The sequence below is a fragment of the Oncorhynchus nerka genome, linkage group LG20 (assembly GCF_034236695.1).
Source record: "Oncorhynchus nerka isolate Pitt River linkage group LG20, Oner_Uvic_2.0, whole genome shotgun sequence".
NCBI lineage: Eukaryota > Metazoa > Chordata > Actinopteri > Salmoniformes > Salmonidae > Oncorhynchus > Oncorhynchus nerka.
In genome coordinates this window covers 53,147,482-53,170,352 of record NC_088415.1, presented here as the reverse complement: position 1 = coordinate 53,170,352, position 22,871 = coordinate 53,147,482, and the positions used below count along the sequence as shown (strand labels likewise).

General features: G+C 46.5%; 2 protein-coding genes across 4 annotated transcripts; one reads left to right on the top strand and one right to left on the bottom strand.

The window, feature by feature from the left end:
- Window positions 1-144: 144 nt before the first annotated feature.
- si:ch211-122l24.6 (uncharacterized protein LOC557261 homolog) lies at window positions 145-10,761 on the bottom strand. 3 transcript variants are annotated; one of them, XM_029623014.2, is made up of 6 exons: window positions 10,393-10,757; window positions 10,059-10,161; window positions 9,855-9,965; window positions 929-1,070; window positions 584-698; window positions 145-410 (listed from the first exon to the last, which is right to left on the bottom strand). In XM_029623014.2, the coding sequence occupies exons 1-6, from the start codon at window positions 10,621-10,623 to the stop codon at window positions 270-272; spliced, it is 843 nt and encodes a 280-aa protein (XP_029478874.2). In that variant the 5' UTR covers window positions 10,624-10,757; the 3' UTR covers window positions 145-269. The 3 variants fall into 3 exon arrangements, with proteins under 3 accessions (XP_029478874.2, XP_029478875.2, XP_029478876.1); XM_029623015.2 differs by lacking the exon at window positions 9,855-9,965 and having other exon boundaries at window positions 10,393-10,761; XM_029623016.2 differs by having other exon boundaries at window positions 10,059-10,757.
- A 9,597-nt stretch (window positions 10,762-20,358) lies between these two features.
- Window positions 20,359-22,481, top strand: LOC115102751 (eotaxin-like). Its single transcript, XM_029623013.2, has 3 exons — window positions 20,359-21,199; window positions 21,394-21,508; window positions 21,992-22,481. The coding sequence occupies exons 1-3, from the start codon at window positions 20,995-20,997 to the stop codon at window positions 22,230-22,232; spliced, it is 561 nt and encodes a 186-aa protein (XP_029478873.1). The 5' UTR covers window positions 20,359-20,994; the 3' UTR covers window positions 22,233-22,481.
- Window positions 22,482-22,871: the final 390 nt, after the last annotated feature.

Sequence of the window (22,871 nt, the reverse complement as noted above, 5' to 3'; positions counted from 1 at the left end):
ATTATTTATTTGAGTCACATTACTGTAGAACTAGAGCTGACAACGGCAATGGGCATTAGTTGTGAATGTGACCGAGTTCAACAGTACAGTGCAAAACCAGAACCCATCACGACTTCAAATGATCACCTGAGACAAACCAAGAGGTTGGGAAAAATAACTGTATATTTAATCATTTTGAATTATATAAAGCCAATTTATACAACGTCATTTCCTCAATCCCAGTTAAGGCACAACAAATCCATCATGTCATCAGGAGTGTGTAATTGTGTTTAGAAGACCCCGTAACACATCTGCTGGAAGGTGTCCATGCGGGCCACTTCACAGATGATGTCACCGGTGGCCGTGTCCTTGTCGTCCTCGCTCTCGAGGGGCTTGGGGACCGGCGTGCCCTGCTTGAGGTCATACATCAGCTGGAGGGGACACAGCACAGTTACAACGCAGACCGGTCTAATCACAATGTAGGCCGAGAAACACAAGAGAAAACGGGGACACACTCATCCTCTGTTGTGCAAGACGAGCCAACACGGTCCGAGTTGGAAGTAGATGCAGAGACTTCCCATCAGCGCCATGACATGTGCTCTACCTGGAGGTACTCCTCGAAGTTGATGGACTTGTAGTTGTCCTTGTCCGCTCTACTAAACATTTCTTTCCTGGCCTCCATAGTTGATGCATCGTTGACCATGTTCAGAGAAGCGCAACTGTCAGGGGGTAGAGGGAGGTAAGTCTGTGCTCGCAGTAGCCACTTTATTCAAGTGTGATGGTTTAAAACCACGATTCACAAGAAGACTACTTAGTAGACCTACCTCGTTATTGTAGATGGCATTTGTGTGCGTGTGCTGCCACCTACAGCCCCCTAGGCTTGAGCTAAATACCACCGAGTAGCCACGTGACATCAAAAGTCACATCGGCGTGTACTAAGTTCACTCACAACTCGCTGAAGTCCAGCAGGCGGTCCTTGTTGGTGTCAAAAATCTCAAACTGCCGTCTCAGGTTGAGCAGGTCATCAGCTGTCCAGCGGGGGAACTCGTCCTTCAGATCCAACACACTGGTGTTCCAGTCGTAGCTGTACTCTACACGCAGGCAGACACACACGGGTTACATTTATAAAAACACAGCAGGTAGTAAATACTTTCTGAACACACTGTACAGATCCTTTTTGACTTCAGATTGGTGATGTAACTACAAAAGTTTATAGGCAACATGATGACACAATATCAATTGCTTAAAACGGATCAATATCGTTGGTTTTGTACTGCTGATTTTGTCAACGGGGGGTCGCAGGACTTAGAACGCAGCTATTATTTGATTTCTCAAATGCCACGGATAATTCGGGACGGTCTCTCGCTGGCCACACACCAATACACGGATTTGACATTCAAACTCTCTCTTCAACAGCAACCGACCATCGTCACTGTTGATATCCTATGGCGGGTTGTGATTCGTTGAAGTTAACTATCAGAGAAGGTGATTTGTTCCCTCTTACGTGATTGCAACAATCACGAAATCAACATCCGCCCATTCCAAAATATAGATAGAAGCCTTCTACAAATTCTCGTCAAACCAACCATGTATAGGTCATTCCTAGTTTCTGTACGGCCTTGATATAACCTACGTTTAAAACAGCACATACTACCCAAACGCTTGGGCCGTTCTTTTGGTTTCAATGTGTAGTGATACGAGTGATTAAATATGTCACATTACACTTGCCACGTTGGTGACTCACGTCAATCAAAAAGCAAACACTTCCACGTGTTGCCCTCTACCAGTGAAATACAAATGATTCCCAGATTCTGTGTGGTTTTTGAGTTGTGCTAGTGAACAGAATGTGCAACCTATCCCCCCCCCTCCCTCTATTGAAATCAACTTGATATCGTTAGGAGTAATTGATAAAACAGTGTTGTGTTTGTCTTGGTTTTGGCAACACTGATATGTTGCAACACTGATATGTAAGATATCCAGTTTCCATGGTTTTTGTTGTTGTTGTTAGTTTCAACAGCACGTACAACCTGATTTCCCCCCCTGATCAATATGAGTAATATATTGTCACTTGTCAAAACAGGGTTTTTGGTGCGTGTGCAGTTTACAAGGTGTTGTTAAAAAAAATTATCGAAGTAATATGATTACTATTGTTGCACATGTATGTGTCGATAATACATTTGAATGTTTAGGTTTTTCAATATATCAAACTGTTTCTGCATTGTGGTTATTGATTTGGAACTGTTGTGACATTAGGCTATTTATTAAATCGTCTTGTCAACAAGATCAGCAACAGCATCATTTTCAACTAAGGTTTTCGGAATATAAATGGAATTTTAAAAATGTATTAAATCCAAAAACATGCTGTGATTGACTTATTTGATGATATACCAGAATTCACCAACATGGGTTTGCCCTCCCTATGTTAAGATGGAGCATTTGGCTGTTAAGGCTGTATTTCTTCATTCTTTTATAGTCCTTAAAATTTCTCTCATCAAATTATATGTTTTTTTCATGATTATTGTATTTATTATATTTGTATTTAACATTTTCTGTGTGTCCCTGATATCACTTTCCACCCTGTTACTTTGTAGTAATTTGTAGTAATTCTCATTTAAGAAAACAGCCCCTTCCAACAATGACATCAAGTTCAGGAAGTGCCATTATTTTTTGGGTGGGACATAGCTGTGGGGACTTGCTTCCATTCAGCCACATGAGCATTAGTGAGGTCGGGCATTGATGTTGGGCGGTTAGGCCTGGCTCACAGTCGGCATTCCAAAGGTGTTTGATAGGGTTGAGGTCAGGGCTCTGTGCAGGCCAGTCAAGTTCTTCCACACCAATCTCTCGACAAACCATTTTGTATGGACCTCACTTTGTGTGCGGGGGAATTGTCATGCTGAAACCGCAAAGGGCCAAAATGTTGCCATGAAGTTGGTGATGGTGAAGCGTGATTCATCACTCCAGAGGCCAATGGCGGCGAGCTTTACAACACTCCAGCCGATGCTTGGCGTTGCGCATGGTAATCTTAGGCTTGTGTGCGGCTGCTCGGCCAAGGAAACCCATTTCATGAAGCTCCAGACAAACAGTTTTTGTGCTGACATTACTTACAGAGGCAGTTCGGAACTCGGTAGTGAGTGTTGTAACCGAGCACAGAGTGTTGTAACCGAGTACATGCTTCAGCATTCAGTGGTCCCGTTCTGTGAGCTTGTGTGACCTTACCACTTCGTGGCTGAGCTGTTGTTGCTCCTAGATGTTTCCACTTCACAATAACAGCACTTACAGGTGACTGGGGCAGCTCTAGCAGGGCAGAAATTTGACAAACTGACTTGTTGGAAAGGTGTCATCCTATGACAGTTCCACATTTAAAGTCACTAAGCTCTTCAGTAAGGCCATTCTACTGCCAATGTTTGTCAATGGAGATTGCATGGCTGTGTGCTTGATTTTATACACCTGTCAGCAACGGGTGCTGAAATAGCCAAATCCACTAATTTCAAGGGGTGTCCACATACTTTTGTATATATTGTAGCGACCCGCACAGACAGCTGTGTGTTATGTGCTAGGCTAGGAGGTGGTTGTGTTGTACTGACCAGTACCCGGTGTTCGCGGGGTCCGACATGTCAATCAACCTGCTATCTGCCAATCACGGGAATGCCTGGAATGTTCTGATGCCGGGCATCCTGGTGGTTGGCGGAGTGGCGTGGAGGGGGGGGTTGGGCATTGGAAGTTAAGACCAGGTTCAGCCTTTGTTCTCTCTCTCTTACATCTGGGCTTCACAAGAGAAGGTCACGGTTGGATTGTGGGTTATCTGTCATCTATTTGGCGTGTGCTACGGCCCAAACAGTAGCCTGTGTAAAGTTGGTTCAATAAACCGTCAATTCGCAAACTCAAGCCTCTGTCTGGACAATTGTTCATTTATGATCTAGTCAGGTCATTACATTGGTGTCAGAAGTAAAAACGTTGATACAAGTTAGCCAGCTAGCTAGCTGACTTATGTGGCTAGCTACCGTAGGTGAGAACGGGGATTGAAAATGCTTCGAGGAATCCGAAAGTGAAGGTGGAGGTAGGGGACGATTATGGCCAAGGAGGTGCGTGTGAATGGACGTCGGGGTTCTGTCTGAGGAGATCGCCAGGGCGTCGGAGCGCAGAGGCCGCTTGAGGGAGGACGTTAGAGTGATGGTGGCTGAAGCGGGCATGAGTGCTTCGTCGAGTGTATTTCGCGCGGATTCTGGTGGGCGGACCGAAGTGGCGACGCGACGCGGCGTGACGAGGAATCTGGGGCTCAGGATGTAAACAAACATGGCGGCGCCCAGTTCCCGGCTGCGTCCGTATCTGTTAAGACCCCGAAGTATTCCGGTAAGGCGGATTGGGAAGCTTTTCATGCTCAGTTTGAACTGTTAGCTCATTTTAGGGGTGGTCGGATGAAGAAAGGGCACTGCAGTTGGCTTTATGCCTCACGGATGAAACTCTGTCCTGTTTGATATTGATTAGCCCCGAGGACAGGCATGATTATGGTGCTCTAGTGGGAGCACTGAGGAGGCGCTATGGACAGTGTGTACAGCCCGGGCTACTGCGCTCCGAACTGAGGAATAGACGCAGGCAGCCTGGAGAGCCTCTACGGGTGCTAGCTAATGACATTGAGAGCCTCTCTCGGCGGGCATATGCTCACATGCCCCCTCCGTGCAGAGCGAGCTAGCACGGGACCAGTTCATACAGGCGCTCTCCCCTACGGAGCTGCGCATACAGACCCAGCTGGCTCATCCTGAGTCATTGCAGACAGCCTTGGAGATGGCTTTGGAGAGGGAGCTGGTGTGGGCTGGGGCTTCAGCTGGGGCTTTGGTGGGGGTGCAGGGAGACACACCCTCTGTGCGAGCTGGGGGCAGAGCAGCCCGGGCCGGAAAAGCCTGCTTGGGTGGCCGAAATGACAGAACTCATTCGGGCTGTGTCGCTACAGGCGGCACGAAACACAAGCCCTGGTCCCAGGGTCTGCTGGGGTTGTGGCCAGCCAGGCCATCTGCGCCGAGATTGCCCCATGTCCCCCAGAGCTCAGGGAAACGGCTCGGGGTCCGCATAGACCGGGTAGTGCGGACCCCTGGCTTTCTATCCCAACCACCATCATCTTCAGGAGGAGCCCACCGGCACAGACGGGGAAGCAAGGCTCCACTTCCCCAGAAGCAGACGAGGGCAAGCGGAGGGAGCCTGTTGTTGTGGTGGGCCGGACCTGTGTTGGGGACTTTTGTCATGTCCCTGTCACTGTGGAGGGGTGCCCTGCTCCGCCCTGGTGGACACTGGGTCCACAGTAACCCTGGTGAGGCCAGATATTGTGCCAGGTTGGACTCAGTGTGAGCCTACAACTGTGCAGCTCCGCACAGTCACAGGTGAGCTGGCACCCATGAAAGGGAAGGGAATAATGACTCTGACAGTAGGGGGCAGGACTGTGCGTCATCCTGTGTGGGTGGCGGCTGTGCAGGACCCTTGTATCCTGGGGTTGGACTTTCTTAGGAGCACAGGCTGCCAGTTAGACCTAAATAGGGGCACACTGAGCTTCCAGGGAGGGACGGAAGTCACCATGGCCCCCCTAATGTCACATTCACTCAACCCAACAAACCCTTTACTCCAACAGTTAAAGCAGCAGAGACTCATGGCTGCGCCCCCTCCCCACAGCTGTGTGTGACTTTTCCCCAGTCCCCCTGTCACCTACGGCGGTGTGTTACATTCCCCAGCTACCTCCATGACACAGCCCTCTGTGAGCCCGGGCCGCACCCCCAGCCCAGCTACCCCAGATGGGAGAGGAGAGGACACTGTCTGCAGTGAGGGAGATATGGGGGAGGAACTGTGTTGGTCTTGACCCTGAGCAGCAGGAACGGTTGTGGCAGTTGCTGTTTGAATTCAGAGACAGCTTTGCGTTGAGTGAGGAAGAGGTGGGTCAGACTCTTCTGGTGCAGCATGAGATCGACACAGGTGATGCTCGACCCATCAAGATGCGTCCCCGCCGTATCCCGCTGGCACGCCAGGAGGCGGCAGACAAGGCTGTGTTGGAGATGCAGCGGGCAGACTTCATTGAGCCCTCAGACAGCCCCTGGGCGGCGCCAGTCGTCATGGTTCCGAAGAAGGGGGCAAGCTGAGGTTCTGTGCGGACTACAGGCGGCTGAATGAGGTAACCAGGAAGGACTCATACCCCATACCACGTATCGATGAGTCGCTGGACCTGGTTAGGGGTCCTCCTGGTTCTCCTCACTAGACCTCCGCAGTGGCTACTGGCAGGTGCCCCTCTCCCCAGAGGCCAGAGCCAAAACTGCGTTCTCCACTAACAGAGGACACTGGCAGTTCAAGGTCCTGTGCTTTGGCCTGTGCAACGCTCCAGCTACTTTTGAGCGTTTGATGGACAGGGTGCTGGATGGCATCCCCGACAGCAGTGTCTGGTATACCTCGATGACATCCTGGCCCATGGCAGCTCCTTCCAGTCAGCCCTGGGGGCGCTACGGCGTGTGCTGGAGAGGGTGGCTGCCGCAGGTCTGAAGCTCCACCCGAGAAGTGCCACTTCATGAGGAGAGAGGTGTCCTTCTTGGGCCACCGAGTGGGGAAGGAGGGGATCAGCACCATGGAGGACAAGGTAGGGGCTGTCAGAGACTGGCCCACCCCACCGACCAGCGTCAGCTGAAGAGCTTCCTGGGCCTGGCCTCGTACTACAGGAGGTTTGTACGGGGCTTCTCAAGCGTTGCTGCTCCACTGAACCGCCTGCTGCCGAAGGACAAGGCTTTCACTTGGACAGTGGAGTGTGAGGAGGCGTTCAACACCCTCAAACGTGCACTGATCGAGGCCCCCGTGCTCGCCCCTGACCTCACCTTGCCCTTTATCCTGGACACAGACGCGAGCAATGTGGGCATGGGTGGGGTGCTGGCCCAGGTGGGGCCAGAGGGGGAGAGAGTGGTGGCGTACTTCAGCAAAACATTTGACAAACATGAGCGCCGCTACTGTGTCACCCGGCGGGAGCTCTTGGCTGTTGTGGCTTCCGTCAAACACTTCAAGTACTACCTGGGTGGTCTGCCCTTTACTGTAAGGACTGACCACTCTGCTCTCCAGTGGCTCATGTCTTTCAGAGAGCCAGAGGGGCAGGTGGCACGCTGGTTGGAGGAGCTTCAGCCGTATGACTTCACGGTGGTGCACAGGGCAGGGGCACGCCACTCCAACGCCGACGCCATGTCCCGTCGGCCCTGTACTGCAGACGGCTGCCGCCACTGTGAACGGAGAGAGGGACGGGAGAGAGAGCTGCGGGCAGAGGAGGGTGTCTGTGCCACAGTGTGTCGGGTGAGCGGGCCTGTCTGCTGTGAGCTGCAGACTGTCGACGTGGCTGAATGGCGGCAGCAGCAGGGACGGGACACAGACCTACAGCCAGTGCTACAGTGGGTAGAGGCGCAGGTGAGGCCACCATGGGAAGAGGTGACAGCGCTCTCACTCGCGACCAAAGGGTTGTGATCGAAGTTTGAGAGACTGCGGCTGGCTGATGGCGTGCTACAGCGGGCATGGAAGGAGTCAGCTACGGGAGAGGAGAGGTGGCAGGTGGTGGTCCCAAAAGCATTGCGGGAGGCTGTGCTCCAGAGTACTCAAAAACACTGCGCCGTCTCCGTCAGGGCTTCTACTGGGGGCAGCACAAGAGGGATGTGGAGGACTTTTGTCGCCGCTGTGACAACTGCACAGCGAGAAAGGGCCCCCCAGGCCGCTCTCATGCTCAGCTCCAACAGTTCCCAGTGGGGGCTCCCATGGAGAGGGTGGGAGTGGATGTAGTTGGGCCGTTCCCCACCACAGACAGTGGAAACCGCTGGGTGCTCACGGCCATGGACTATTTCACAAAATGGCCCGAGGCCTATGCTCTGCCTGACCAGGAGGCAGAGACCATCGTCGACGCCCTGACAGCGGGGATGTTCAGCAGGTTTGGAGCTGCAGAGTCCATCCACAGCGACCAAGGCAGAAACTTTGAGTCCCGTGTGTTCGCCACCATGTGTGAGAGGCTGGGTATGCACAAGACCCGCACTACTCCTCTCCATCCTCAAAGTGATGGCCTTGTGGAGCGCTTCAACAAAACGCTTGGACAGCAGCTGGCCATCGTCTCTTCCAAACACCAGCGTGACTGGGACAAGCACCTGCCTATGGTCCTCATGGCATGCCGCTCCGCTGTCCAAGACTCCACCTCCTGCACGCCTGCCCTCCTCATGCTGGGGAGAGAGATCCGCACCCCTGCGGAGATGGCGTTTGGTCGGCCCCTGGATAGCCCTCATGTTCCTCCGGGGCCGGAGTATGCCCGGAGACTCCAGGACCGCCTGGAGACAGCCCACACCTTCGCCAGAGAGCAGCTGGTGAATGCAGGTGTGAGGCGGAAAAGGAACTATGACGTGCACACCCGGGGAAGGCACTTTGTGGCTGGGGAGCTGGTCTGGGTCTACAGCCCCCTAAGGAAAAAAGGCAGATGCCCCAAGTTGGACAGTCACTGGGTGGGACCCTGCAGTGTCCTGGAGAGGGTAGGGGAGGTTGTGTACCGGGTGCAGCTTCCTCCCAGGGGGAGAAAGGTGGCACTGCACCGGGACAGGTTAGCCCCATACAGAGGGGCCTCTTCTCCCCAAACCCCAGGAACCCCCACAATTCCCTCTCTGGCAATGACATTCTCCAGGCACCCACCCTCAGGTGCCGCAGACAAGGCTCCAGACAGCCCACTCCCCTGTCTCCCCCCCTGTGTCACCGCGTGGTTCCCCAGAACCACGGACTGTATTACCCGTTCCCGCTTCCTTGTCCCCCATATCCCTGCCTTCATCCCCTGGTTCCCAGAGGGGCACTCTGCGACCATCACGGCCACGCAGGCAAAGGAGACCTCCGGGTCGCTTCAGAGACTTTGTTTGTTCCCTCGGGGACGAGGGACTTTGTGGTGGGGGGGCTGTGTAGCGACCCGCACAGACAGCTGTGTGTTATGTGCTAGGCTAGGAGGTGGTTGTGTTGTACTGACCAGTACCCGGTGTTCGCGGGGTCCGACATGTCAATCAACCTGCTATCTGCCAATCACGGGAATGCCTGGAATGTTCTGATGCCGGGCATCCTGGTGGTTGGCGGAGTGGCGTGGAGGGGGGGTTGGGCATTGGAAGTTAAGACCAGGTTCAGCCTTTGTTCTCTCTCTCTTACATCTGGGCTTCACAAGAGAAGGTCACGGTTGGATTGTGGGTTATCTGTCATCTATTTGGCGTGTGCTACGGCCCAAACAGTAGCCTGTGTAAAGTTGGTTCAATAAACCGTCAATTCGCAAACTCAAGCCTCTGTCTGGACAATTGTTCATTTATGATCTAGTCAGGTCATTACAATATAGTGTATATACACTCAGTTTGATCTATTTTCCCATGTTTGATGATGGTCTGTTTGTCTAATCCATACAGTTCCACCCTGTTGTTAGGCTAAATTATAGAGAAAAGTAATCCAATTTAACCGGTTAGCATTATGCAATGACTGTATGGGGTTAATTTTATGCACCTAACATGGATTTAAGATTATTCAATGACTGTATGGGATTAGTTTTATGTAGCTAACAGGAATTTGTGCCGAGTTTGACCAATATGTTTTTCTTGAAAGTCAAACATTATTTTTGTATTCAACTAGCTAGGCAAGTAAGTAAAGAACAAATTCTTATTTACAATGACCTCCTACCCCGGCCTCCCAACCGATTGAGCGCTGCCCTATGGGACTCACAATCACAGCTAGATGTGAAACAGCCCAGGATCGAACCAGGGTCTGCAGTAACACCTCTAGCACGGAGATGCAGTGCCAAAGACCACCGCGCCACTTGGGAGCCCGAGTATTTCTGATAGGATATTTACAACAAATATTACGAGGTCCAAACTCACTGTCAAATTTGGCGGACTCCTTGATAGAGCGAATCCTCTGTTGGATCATGTCGTATGTGTAGCTCAAGTTAATCTCATGCATTTCCATAGCAAAATTCATCTCGTCGGAGTCTGGTGAGGCGTTGGGAAACAAGAATGGTACACCAGCCATGCACAGGTTATTCATTCAGCATTTTAGCTACTAACGGTTGTTGACGCCATTACCTTCGTTTAGATCAGGATCCACATAACTTTCTGGCTCTTTCACCAGTGGATATGACAACGACAACCCCATCTTGCGCACTATGTTACCGTGGCTAGTTTGCACCTGTCAAGAATACAAAAGTACAGTACGTTTAGGATAGCAGTTGATTAGCCGCTGGCCAACAGTTCGGCGAGTAACGTTAGCTAGCTAGGTAACGTTACGTTAGCGGTTCCAACTCGTGATTATTTTGCATAATCCTTCGAATAATTTTGCTCGACTTGTTTACCGAATGACACGAACATCTAACGTAAGCTAAATAACGTCATACAATGCCTCATCAAACGTCCGTGTCACCTCATTTGATAGACAGGCTCCAGGTGAAACGTTAATAATGCCGTTAGCTGGGAAGCAAATGAATAGAAAGGTCCCGTTTGGAGCTTTGGATTTTTTTTGAAAGGAAACGTCCGAATGTCGCGTGTCAAGGAGCCAGTGGAGTGCGAGATCGTGCACATCTAGGAACTTTCTATCCCCCCTTCCATCTACACCGGTGCAGCAGGTCACAACATATTTCCATGTGGTTTTCATTTCCGTTTAGGCGTCCACCGTAATTGCATCAACTGTAACGCAAACCCTAGGAGCTGATGGAGCTTCGAAGTCAAGTGTGAAATGAAAGAGATGAAATAAGGAAAGGTCCATACATGTTGAATGTATGTAGCTGCAATGCTAAATTGAATCCGCCCGGTGGCGGCAAGAATCTATAAGTAGAGGCAATTCAGCCAAAATCTGGTTCAGAATGAAGAATTGAATGGGAGTGTGAAGCCAACTAACCCATGCAAATGGAGAATGTACAATACGCAGGACTCATGTTTCTAACGAAATGACTAAGGGGATTGATTATAAGATGGGATAGCAAAGGATTCAGTTGTTTTATTTGGTATAAATACTTGACATACATTCTTACATCTCCAGTTTATTTCAACTTGGAAATAGGCTGTTGACCTTTGACTTTAAAATGCACATCATATGAATTAACTAAATGTTAATAGCATATAGCAAACTGCAATTCATACAAAGCCATTCAATCTACATATAAAACACCCAATAAATACTTCAACTGGCAATAAATAATAAATACACCAGTTTCTCTCATATTATCTCGATGGCTTTACATGTACCTTCTTTAGCATAAATAATGTAATAGTTTATCCTTTCAATTACAGGTTTAAACAACGCCATCCCTCAAGTTCAGCGAGTGACGATGATGATGATGAGGGTGAAGAGCGTCCTCTATGGGGATGTGGTGGGGGAGTTGGCGGTGGGGACCTGTGTGTCCAGGGACTTTCTGGCCATCCTAGAAGAAACAGCAGCAAAAGTAAGCATTTCAACTTTCCACCAACCATTTATTTATTTTACATCCGGTCTTTTCTACTAATGGCGCTTGTACAGGTCTTTATGCAAGTCACCTACTCTAGCCAGCCATGAAAGTATGTAACCGGTGAGTATTTCAGGATTAGCCTACAGGGAGTACTACACTATGTATATGAATGAATAGGACTGACTATTGATCACTCATTGGTTATATTGTTGAGGACTTACTCCAGTTGGAAGAATGCTTTTCGAACCCAGGACTCTTTCCAATGGCTGCAGATGGTCTCTCCGTTGTCGATCTCGAAGCTGTGCGGAACACAGGATGACAACATTGAGACAGCTGTCCTACTCTTTTGTCCTAACTCATTCGTCTGTCTGGAGGTTGTAAGAGTGGGCCTTAATACATGATGATTTGTGAAGTTCTGTGTTCTGTTGGGATGGAGAGGTTCTTACATGACAGCGTTGACGCAGGGGAGGGCCTTTTTCTGCAGTCTGGCGCCGATGATGGGAACGGTGATCTTCTGCTTGGAGACATTTGTGCAACAGTTGTGAACCTTGTTGGCGTCTGAAGAGTTAAAGAAGCATATGTGGTTTAGTACAACATGTTTTAACCCACCACCACCTGATTTTATTCCAGAAAATATTGTATTTACAGAGTTTATAAAACACAAAAATAGGGCTAAACCAATAACTTTGCCAAGGGTTACAGATCTCTTGGCATAATTTTAGTTGTTGGATGAACATATGCAAAGTTGTTGGTTCAAGTCCTGCAAGGGCTATACCCCCCAAATTCACTACAGTAGCAGACTGTACTTACCAGTGTCAGTGGCTGTTAACGAGAGAATGACAGCGAAGAGAGCGAGGCACGCCATTGGTCCGTAGCACAGCTGCATGGTTACTATGGTGGTGTTCACAACTGTGTTCTTGTCTGATTCTGAAGGCTAGAACCGGCTGGAGGAGAGGAGATGACTGATCTTTCTTGACCAGATCCTCAGCTTTTAAACCCTAAAATGAGGAACCTGATTCAGTCCGACCGGATCTGTTTTTAATTTTTTCAGAGCGAGGATGGGGTTGGCTGGGGTCACGGGGGACGGGGGGACACTCATGGGTGCTTCTGCTTAGTCAGACATTTCCTGCAAAGATTGTGTAATTAGGACCATGGTGTGCTTATTGAATGAAACTCTGAAAAAATGATGGTCAGGCCACTGACTAGATGGATTCAGGCCTATGGATTTCTCTACTGTTGGAAAATGTAGAATTTATGTTGGATTTAGGTTAGGGATGGTTCTTTCATGAGTCTTATAAGGGACATTCATTTGCACGGGCCTAGTCCATTGAAATGAAACAAACCCAGGGCTAGGGGTGACTAGATTGTGATTTCCACTGTGCAGCGGTAGGTACTGTGTGTGTGTGTGTGTGCACTACTCAAAATGTGTAGAATAGCAGGGAATTAGCAACTTAACAACTGCACATTTTTCTATACTGCCATACGACACTGTGTGTATTTGTATGTGTATGTGTGGCATGGTGGGGTGGGGTGGCGGGGGCCACAAGTGAGGATGTCAACAGATATGTTTGGGCATGCTGTGAGGTCATGAGATCATGTGCTGGTGACTGCACACATTTCACAGCCCTCCTTCCTCCTCTCCCGCCCTCCCTCCTTCCATCCTTCCTCCCTCCATCCAGATCGGTCCTTTGCGGTCAGAGCAGGAAACTGAAAAGAGGAAGAAAGAGGGAGAGTTTTCCGTTCCCTGAAACCAAGTGCACCAGCCCCAGTCCACACCAATTCGTTGGCCTATATATATATACAGTGGGGCAAAAAGTATTTAGTCAGCCACCAATTGTGCAAGGTCTCCCACTTAAAAAGATGAGAGAGGCCTGTATTTTTCATCATAGGTATACTTCAACTATGACAGACAAAATGAGAAAAAAAATCCAGAAAATCATATTGTAGGATTTTTCATTAATTTATTTGCAAATTATGGTGGAAAATAAGTATTTGGTCACCTACAAACAAGCAAGATTTCTGGCTCTCACAGACCTGTAACTTCTTCTTTAAGAGGCTCCTCTGTCCTCCACTCGTTACCTGTATTAATGGCACCTGTTTGAACTTGTTATCAGTATAAAAGACACCTGCCCACAACCTCAAACAGTCACACTCCAAACTCCACTATGGCCAAGACCAAAGAGCTGTCAAAGGACACCAGAAACAAAATTGTAGACCTGCACCAGGCTGGGAAGACTGAATCTGCAATAGGTAAGCAGCTTGGTTTGAAGAAATCAACTGTGGGAGCAATTATTAGGAAATGGAAGACATACAAGACCACTGATTATCTCCCTCGATCTGGGGCTCCACACCCCGTGGGGTCAAAATGATCACAAGAACGGTGAGCAAAAATCCCAGAACCACACAGGGGGACCTAGTGAATGACCTGCAGAGAGCTGGGACCAAAGTAACAAAGCCTACCATCAGCAAGGGCATTGAAGATGAAACGTGGCTGGGTCTTTCAGCATGACAATGATCCCAAACACACCGCCCGGGCAATTGTGCAAGAAGCATTTCCCTGGAGTGGCCTTCTCCAGAAACCCCATAGAAAATCTCTAGAGGAGATCTGCATGGAGGAATGGGCCAAAATACCAGCAACAGTGTGTGAAAACCTTGTGAAGACTTACAGAAAACGTTTGGCCTCTGTCATTGCCAAAAAAGGGTATATAACAAAGTATTGAGATAAACTTTTGTTATTGACCAAATACTTATTTTCCACCATAATTTGCAAATAAATTCATTAAAAATCCTACAATGTGATTTTCTGGATTTTTATTTTGTCTGTCATAGTTGAAGTGTACCTATGATGAAAATTACAGGCCTCTCTCATATTTTTATGGGAGAACTTGCAAATTGGTGGCTGACTAATATTTTAAAACAAGTTTGCTGCAATTCTACACATCTTGACATGGGGCAGAGAGGAAAATGAGCTGGAGAGAAATGTTTGCAGTTTTTAATTTGATATCTGAGTGAGACTGACTAACAAAATATTTGTTTTCTTAGCCAGGTCAGTAATTCGACCATAATAACAAGTTTAGATAGACTGTCAGTGACTGACATAACAAGAGAAAAACAGCTGATACACAACCATATTAAGGAATTGCATTCTACTATTCTAACTCTCAACAGTAAGTTGAGACCCCGACTGAGTAAAAAATAAATAATTCCAATGATCCGAGGGCTTTCAAATGGTCGGCGGGCGGCTAGTTGCTCATCCCCTGACTAGGGGAAGCTTCTTACCACCACCAGCATCTTATCAGGCAGAAAGGTTAACCACAACAGGGAATATCGATGATGACTTTTTGCAGTGTGCAGACTGCACTCTCCTGTACTTCAGATTGCACTTTTGGCAAAAAATAGGAATTGAGCGAAAATATGCCTTTGTGGATAAAAAGGCAACTCATAATATATGCAGAAACGTATTGCCTAAAGCTATTGAGATGCATCCGTCCCATTGATTTCCTTAGAGACAGCTCTGTGTCTGTGTTACATATGAGTTTGGTGTGACAGGAAACAGGTAGATGGTGTGGGTATTGAGTCATGTTTGGACCCATGGGTTGGGTAGTCATGCCTTTCAGGGCACGGCCTGTCTTCAGACTGCATTGGGCAAGGTGTTGTTGTGGTCGTTGAATAGTAGAAACGTTCAGATAAAGTGCACCCTGAAATGGTGAAAGACAAATGACCAAATGTCGTGAAATCATGTTTGAAAACGCCATTATTCTCTAGTTCTGCATTGTGATTCCCCCTTCATGAAAAGCAGAAGTAGGCCTAGACTTTACCAGCAGTTTGGTCATTCAGATCCGTTTTTCTGAATGAAGATGTAGTTTAAGCTATTGCCAACGTCTTACGTTTATGAATTAGAACGGAAAGAGAGAGTGTAACAACAGAAGTTCTGCTTTTCCCCCATTCATAATCCAGAGTTTGGTCATTGCCAAGTTGTAAGAGCTTGACCTATCCCTTACCTGGGAATGTCTTGCTGGGTTTAGTTTACATCTAGGTTTATTTGAACATCTTTGTATATTCAGTGTACGCTAAAAAAGACATACTGTAATATGTGATGTCATATGCTGTCTCGCAAAGCCTGTGTCAATGACTGATCTTGTCTAATGTTCCTTTGGCTGTGTGAACCTCTCACCTACTTCAGTTTAGGTAACTCTCTATTAATATATAAACTCAGCAAAAAAAGAAACGTCCTCTCACTGTCAACTGCGTTTATTTTCAGCAAACTTAACATGTGTAAATATTTATATGAACATAACAAGATTCAACAACTGAGACATAAACTGAACAAGTTCCACAGTCATGTGACTAACAGAAATGGAATAATGTGTCCCTGAACAAAGGGGGGGTCAAAATCAAAAGTAACCGTCAGTATCTGGTGTGGCCACCAGCTGCATTAAGTCCTGCAGTGCATCTCCTCCTCATGGACTGCACCAGATATGCCAGTTCTTGCTGTGAGATGTCACCCCACTCTTCCACCAAGGCACCTGCAAGTTCCCAGACATTTCTGGGGGGAATGGCCCTAGCCCTCACCCTCCGGTCCAACAGGTCCCAGACGTGCTCAATGGGATTGAGATCCGGGCTCTTCGCTGGCCATGGCAGAACACTGACATTGCTTTCTTGCAGGAAATCACTCACAGAAAGAGCAGTATGGCTGGTGGCATTGTTATGCTGGAGGGTCGTGTCAGGATGAGCCTACAAGAAGGGTACCACATGAGGGAGGAGGATGTCATCCCTGTAACACACAGCGTTGAGATTGCCTGCAATGACAACAAGCTCAGTCCGATGATGTTGTGACACACCGCCCCAGACCATGACGAACCCTCCACCTCCAAATCGATCCCGCTCCAGAGTACAGGCCTCGGTGTAACGCTAATTTCTTTGACGATAAACGTGAATCCAACCATCACCCCTTGTGAGACAAAACCGTGACTCGTCAGTGAAGAGAACTTTTTGCCAGTCCTGTCTGGTCCAGCGACGGTGGGTTTGTGTCCATAGGCAACATTGTTTCCGGTGATGTCTGGTGAGGACCTGCCTTACAACAGGCCTACAAGCCCTCAGTCCAGTCTCTCTCAGCCTATTGCGGACAGTCTGAACACTGGTTGAGGGATTGTGCGTTCCTGTTGTAACCCAGTCAGTTGTTGTTGCCATCCTGTACCTGTCCTGCAGGTGTGATGTTCGGATGTACCAATCCTGTGTAGGTGTTGTTACACTGGGTCTGCCACTGCGAGGACAATCAGCTGTCCGTCCTGTCTCCCTGTTGCGCTGTCTTAGGCGTCTCACAGTATGGACATTGCAATTTATTGCCCTGGCCACATCTCAGTCCTCATGCCTCCTTCAAAATCAAATTTTATTTGTCACATACACATGGTTAGCAGATGTTAATGCGAGTGTAGCGAAATGCTTGTGCTTCTAGTTCCGACAATGCAGTGATAACCAACAAGTAATCTAACTAACAATTCTAAAACTACTGTCTTATACACAGTGTTAGGGGATAAAGAATATGTACATAAGGATATATGAGTGAGTGATGGTACAGAGCAGCATACAGTAGATGGTATCGAGTACAGTATATACATATGAGATGAGTATGTAGACAAAGTAAACAAAGTGGCATAGTTAAAGTGGCTAGTGATACATGTATTACATAGGGATGCAGTCGATGATGTAGAGTACAGTATTTATGCATATGAGATGAATAATGTAGGGTAAGTAACATTATATAAGGTAGCATTGTTTAAAGTGGCTAGTGATATATTTACATCATTTCCCATCAATTCCCATTATTAAAGTGGCTGGAGTTGGGTCAGTGTCAATGACAGTGTGTTGGCAGCAGCCACTCAATGGTGGCTGTCCTTGCAGCATGCCTAAGGCACATTCACACAGATTAGCATCTGGGCATCTTTCTTTTGGTGTTTTTCAGAGTCAGCAGAAAGGCATCTTTAGTGTCCTAAGTTTTCATATCCGTGACCTTAATTGCCTACTGTCTGTAATCCGTTAGTGTCTTAACAACCGTTCCACATGTGCATGTTCATGAATTGTTTATGGTTCATTGAACGAGCATGGGAAACGGTGTTTAAACCCTTTACAATGACAATCTGTGAAGTTATTTGGATTTTTACGAATTGTCTTTGATAGACAGAGTTTATGAACCATACAAGTTTCTGAACATCTGCTAAATTGCATATATTATAATATTATGATGATGATGATGATTTATATTATTATTTAATTGATGTCTGTCTAGTTGGGTCCAGTGTCTATCTAGTTGGGGTCAATTCTAATTCCATTTAAAATTCCACCTAGTATAAAACAAATATCATATCAAATGTCATTTTTACATGGATTTGTATATTGCCAGTATAGCTAACAGTGACATGATCAGCCTGAATGGCTGAAGGAATTGGAATTGTGTAATTGTTGGGGAATTTAATTGGGAATTTAATTATTGGAATGCACCTAACATTGTAATTGGGAGGAATTTAATCATCACTGAATTCAGAGACTGACCAGGAATTTGAATTGAATTAAATGGAATTTACAATGAGGGGGAATTGAACTAGAATTGCATTTGTGGAATTAACCCCAAACCTGGTTGTGTTATTTACTTCTCTGCCCTTTTCTGACTATCATGTGCAACCTTTCATCAAACCTTTATTACATTCAGGTTGGCTAGGAGTTTAAGTTATCTGTCGATAGGCCTATCTCAGCCCAGAACATGGCTTAAAGAGAACTAGTTTGGAAATGACCATCTCCATGCTTACCCATTCATTTGCACCCAAAAATGTGATGGAGGGAAGGACAACAGAGAGAGAGGGGAAGTGATGGTCAGAGTGTCCCCATGCCTCTCCCACCATAGGAATCCCTATACAGACGGAACAGTATATTAAATATGACTTAGCTAATATATCCTGGAGGCACATTAACATAGACTAGCCCTGAGGCTATACTCTCTTTGTCTCTCAACCGGAGAGCAACCCTCAGGCTTGGAACAGAAGTCTGTGTGTGTGTGTGGGCAACGCGCAGTGTGTACTTTTGAACACATGGGCTGTGATAACGGACTACAGTGTTCCAGTCTCTCCTACACACTTATCTCACCTACAGTACATGTTTGTGGTTAGACGACACCTCTGCTCTTTCTCTCACTCTCTGTCTTACTTTCTTTCTCTCTTTCTCTCTCTCTCTCTCTTTTTCTCTTTCTCTCTCTCTTTCTCTCTTCCTCTTTGTCTTTTGCACAGATCTATGCATACGTGCTCGGCCACTTATATTTCAACTGTCTACATTGTATTATTATTACTTATAATTATTATTATTATTATTATTGATGGTGTCTGCCTTATTTGCATGAACCGTACGAATAGGACACACAATCAATCTCTGTCCGCAGCTACTTTAAATGCTTCTTACTGTACAGTGGTTGTGTTGCGACTTATTTCATGCAAACACTGATGGAATGACTGAGTAGACCACCAACACTACCCCTACTTCCTTTCTTGTAAGCCCCTGTCTTTTCTTCACCTCTCTCACTCTCTTCCTGTTCCTCCCTCAGCCCCCATCACCTTTCTGTTCTTACCATGTCCCACCTAGGCCCTGTGTTAAGAACACTTCATAACACATCATAAACCAGTGGAAAGAGCGAGTAGTAGCTCCACTCATCAGATAAAACCCTGACTCAGATCCCACAGCAACAGAAAAGGCATCTCTAATAATAACCAATGATTCATCTGGACACTGATAACAATTACTTTCAGATATGACCCCTGCAAACAATAATGAGTTTGTTAGGACGACCCCATGATGTCACGTAATAGTCGGCCTAAAGTCGTCAGGACGTTGTGTCCTGGTCCCTTGGTGGTTTTGTCTAGTTCTCGGTTGGTCCCGGGAATGTCCCCGAGGACGTTTTTAGGACGTTCTTGGGACGTTGTGTCATGGTTCCCTGGAGGTTTTTGTGTAGTCCCCGGTTCATCCCAGGGACGTCACCTGATGGTCGCAAAGAGGCGTTCTACCAACAAACAAACAAACATTTTACCCAGGGCACACGCACCCTAGTTTCATGACACATCGTCCTTGTTTGCTGTTGCCAAGCCCATTAAGGCCCTGATTGGTGAACCACTGATGAATGTGTAGGGGACTTCTGAAATTTGACAGATTTTGGTGGCCCAGCAGGAAGTTCAGCACACCCCAAGTCCAGAGGTTGTAAATTCAAACGCATGTGGGGTCATATTGAAAAGTCAGTGTGAAGTGATCATGCCAAATGCAATCATATAGTCACTGATTGAAGATTTTACACTATTTTAGCTGAACATTATAACAGTTACCTTATAACCCCCATACCATTTAATTACTTTACTTATAATCGTTTGGGGCACCTGGGACCATCACGTGTCAAACACCTCCAGGGGGCCATGACACAATGTCCCAAGAACGTTAAGGGGACTTTCAGGAGTCTAAAGAACACGTGGCCACAGAAATATCATAACCAGTGGAACGGTGTGTGTGCATGCGTGTGTGTGTTATTTAGAGAGGTCTAAACAATCTGTGGTCGGAGAGATGAGTAGCTCCACTCATCAGGTTCAACTTTACCTCAGAACCTGCAGCAACAGAAAACACATCTCGACTACGCAGGATTCATCTGACTAGGGCTTTTCCTGGTCAGTTTACCTTCAAAGTGATGGTCACCATGGTGCATAACATCATTATAGGAGTTGGACATTCACCACAGTATTTGTATGGCCTAGCAGAATATTTGGAGGAAATATCCTTGCCATCCGACAGATCAGTCTTGGATTGTTCAAACTGGACCTAATCAGTATTTACATGACAAACACTAACATGCTTATTTACTTTTTTGATTTTTTGGGGGTCTTTTTTTTTTGCATTTATTACCTAGTAAACTGTTTCTAAATCAGTTTAAGATAAATACATTATAACAGTAATGTGTTTGGCTTGATATTAATTGATTCTACAGGTGTTTTTACTGCTGCAAAGCTTTGATATAAAAATAAAAGGTCATTGGCAACTTCTCATTTTACCCTTGTGGTAACTAACTGAATCTCACACAGTGACAGGTTGAAGGCTCCATTTTAACAGTGTCTGCCACACTACTGCCACTACTGTGTGAATAGTACAGTATGCACAGTCAGTCAGGGTTAGCGTAGGAATTGTTTGGCGTTCCACTCAAGCCACATCTTCCATTTGGATGTGACGCCTCTCAAAATGTCCTCCCTTCCATTGTCAACCTATCTTGTGGTTAGCCTCAAATGCTACATGGGCCTCTTATTAAACTGTCTCACTAACACTAATACTGAGAGACCAGTCGGGCATGTTATCATGCCATTTCTTAACCAAAACACAGCGCTTCCCTCTGTGTCCACATAGACATGCATTAAACCAGCCGCTCAGTACTACAGTCATAGAACTAGAAATAGTAGTGTCACTCACCACCGCTATGGAAACCCGCTAAGTCACCAGTGATGAGAAAGTGATAGCGGGGGAGACAGTCCTCATGGTTAGGGGGTTCTGTGGGAGGAAACCCGTCTGTGATGCTCTCTGAGTGTAGGAAAAGTATTTGCATACGGGTATGTTGTGTCTCTGCGTATGAGGTTGGTGGGCTTAAAAAGAGCTACAGTTCTGGTGAGCGTGACACATCTGACTGCAGACCCAGTGATACAGGCAGAATGAAGGCCCTCCTCGCTCTCCTGCTTCTCTTCACCACCACTCTACTGATGTCCACCACTTCTGCTCAAGGTGTGTGTGTGTGTCCTGTGATCATGCATTTGGTTAGATAGTGTTAGATTCCACTCAATATGTTTGTTCTTAGCATAGGAAGCAAATTGATGACGATGGAAATTCAAGGGGAAGAAAATCATGTCATGCTTTATAAGTACAGTGGACATGGATGATGATGAACATGATAATTACAACTCTTCTCTCTCTTGTAGCCGGTGGATCAGTAATCTCCTGCTGTTTGGAGATTAAAGGCACTATAGTGCGCCGCAACCTGATCGATTCCTACTACCTACAGGACACAGCCATGTGTAACATAAAGGCAGTGATGTAAGTGCTCATAACATCATTGGCATTGTTGAATTCGATATTAAGAATAGCAAGCCATTACTGTGGTTAGCTAAACTAGCAAGTCTGTTTGTTTGACTACCAAGGCAACTACAGTAGCTATCGAGTAAACTTGCTAGCTACGTCAGTGGATGTTGAACATTGAACACTTTTTACGGCAAATGTGTTAAATTATAGCCATGGTATTAAAAGGCATAATCAACTCGGGGCTCTATGTGTTCTCTGGAAAATAATGCAACTGTGGAAGGTTAGTTTCACTCCGCTAGCGGGTCGTGGAACACACTTTTCACATTGTTCATTTTCCATTGATTATCCCTTACTTATTTCAGCTGTTGTGAATGCAGTATATGAATGCATTCATAATGCATTATACCCAGATAGACAGTTGGTTCATAGAAAGCATGACTGTTTTGAGCGCGTATTGTGACTGGTCTGATTGTTTTTTTAAACCTGTTCTTTCCCCAGGTTTGTCACAGTGAAAGGCCTACGAATCTGCTCTGACACTTCCAACCCCTGGGCACAGAAAACCATGCAGTACCTGAACGAGAAGAACAAGTCTCACACACTGCAAAAACATCACATCACCTCAACTACTACTTCTACTACAACCACCACTATCGTACAACCAGCCAACAACAATCCTCACAAAACAACATTGCTTCTCAAAATTGCTTCTCAATGGTCAACAACTCACCACAAGACGTAGAAGGACAGAATTTTCCAGTTCCTAGTACAGCCGACTATTGACTTTGAATGTTTGAATATTTTCAATATGCAGCTATTATAACGTTTATGTCACTTTAATGAATATCTTTATATATTTATGAATGATTCAATCGAATTTACTTCCACAGTGAATTTGATGATTGTGATTGTGTGTTAACTTGCTGGCTATTTGCCAGTATGCCTAAACAATGTATAATGTTTCTTAATAAAATACTAGTTTTAAATGGCCGATTTGTTGTCCTCTGTCATCCAATGTGATAGCCAACATGTGGTGAGGGTTCTGGTGCAAAATGGCTGCCATGCATCACCCTGGTGCGCGCTAGACATTAGCAATGGATGAGCAGCACTTTACAATACTATAAGTGAAAAAAGTGACATAAAAGCAACGCATACCAATGATTAAGAGGGGTAAGTTAACAAAAGCAGGTATTGATGTTAAAGGTGACGTTTTCTGCTGACCTCTAGCTGTGGATATTAGTCACTTTGTTCCACAACTAATGACCTATATGACCCATAAGTTCCATGATCGTCACATCAGGCCATGCTAGAAAGGACAGATGGATAGACACAAATGTTACACAAATGCTATTAACCCCAAACCTGAACTATAACCGTACCC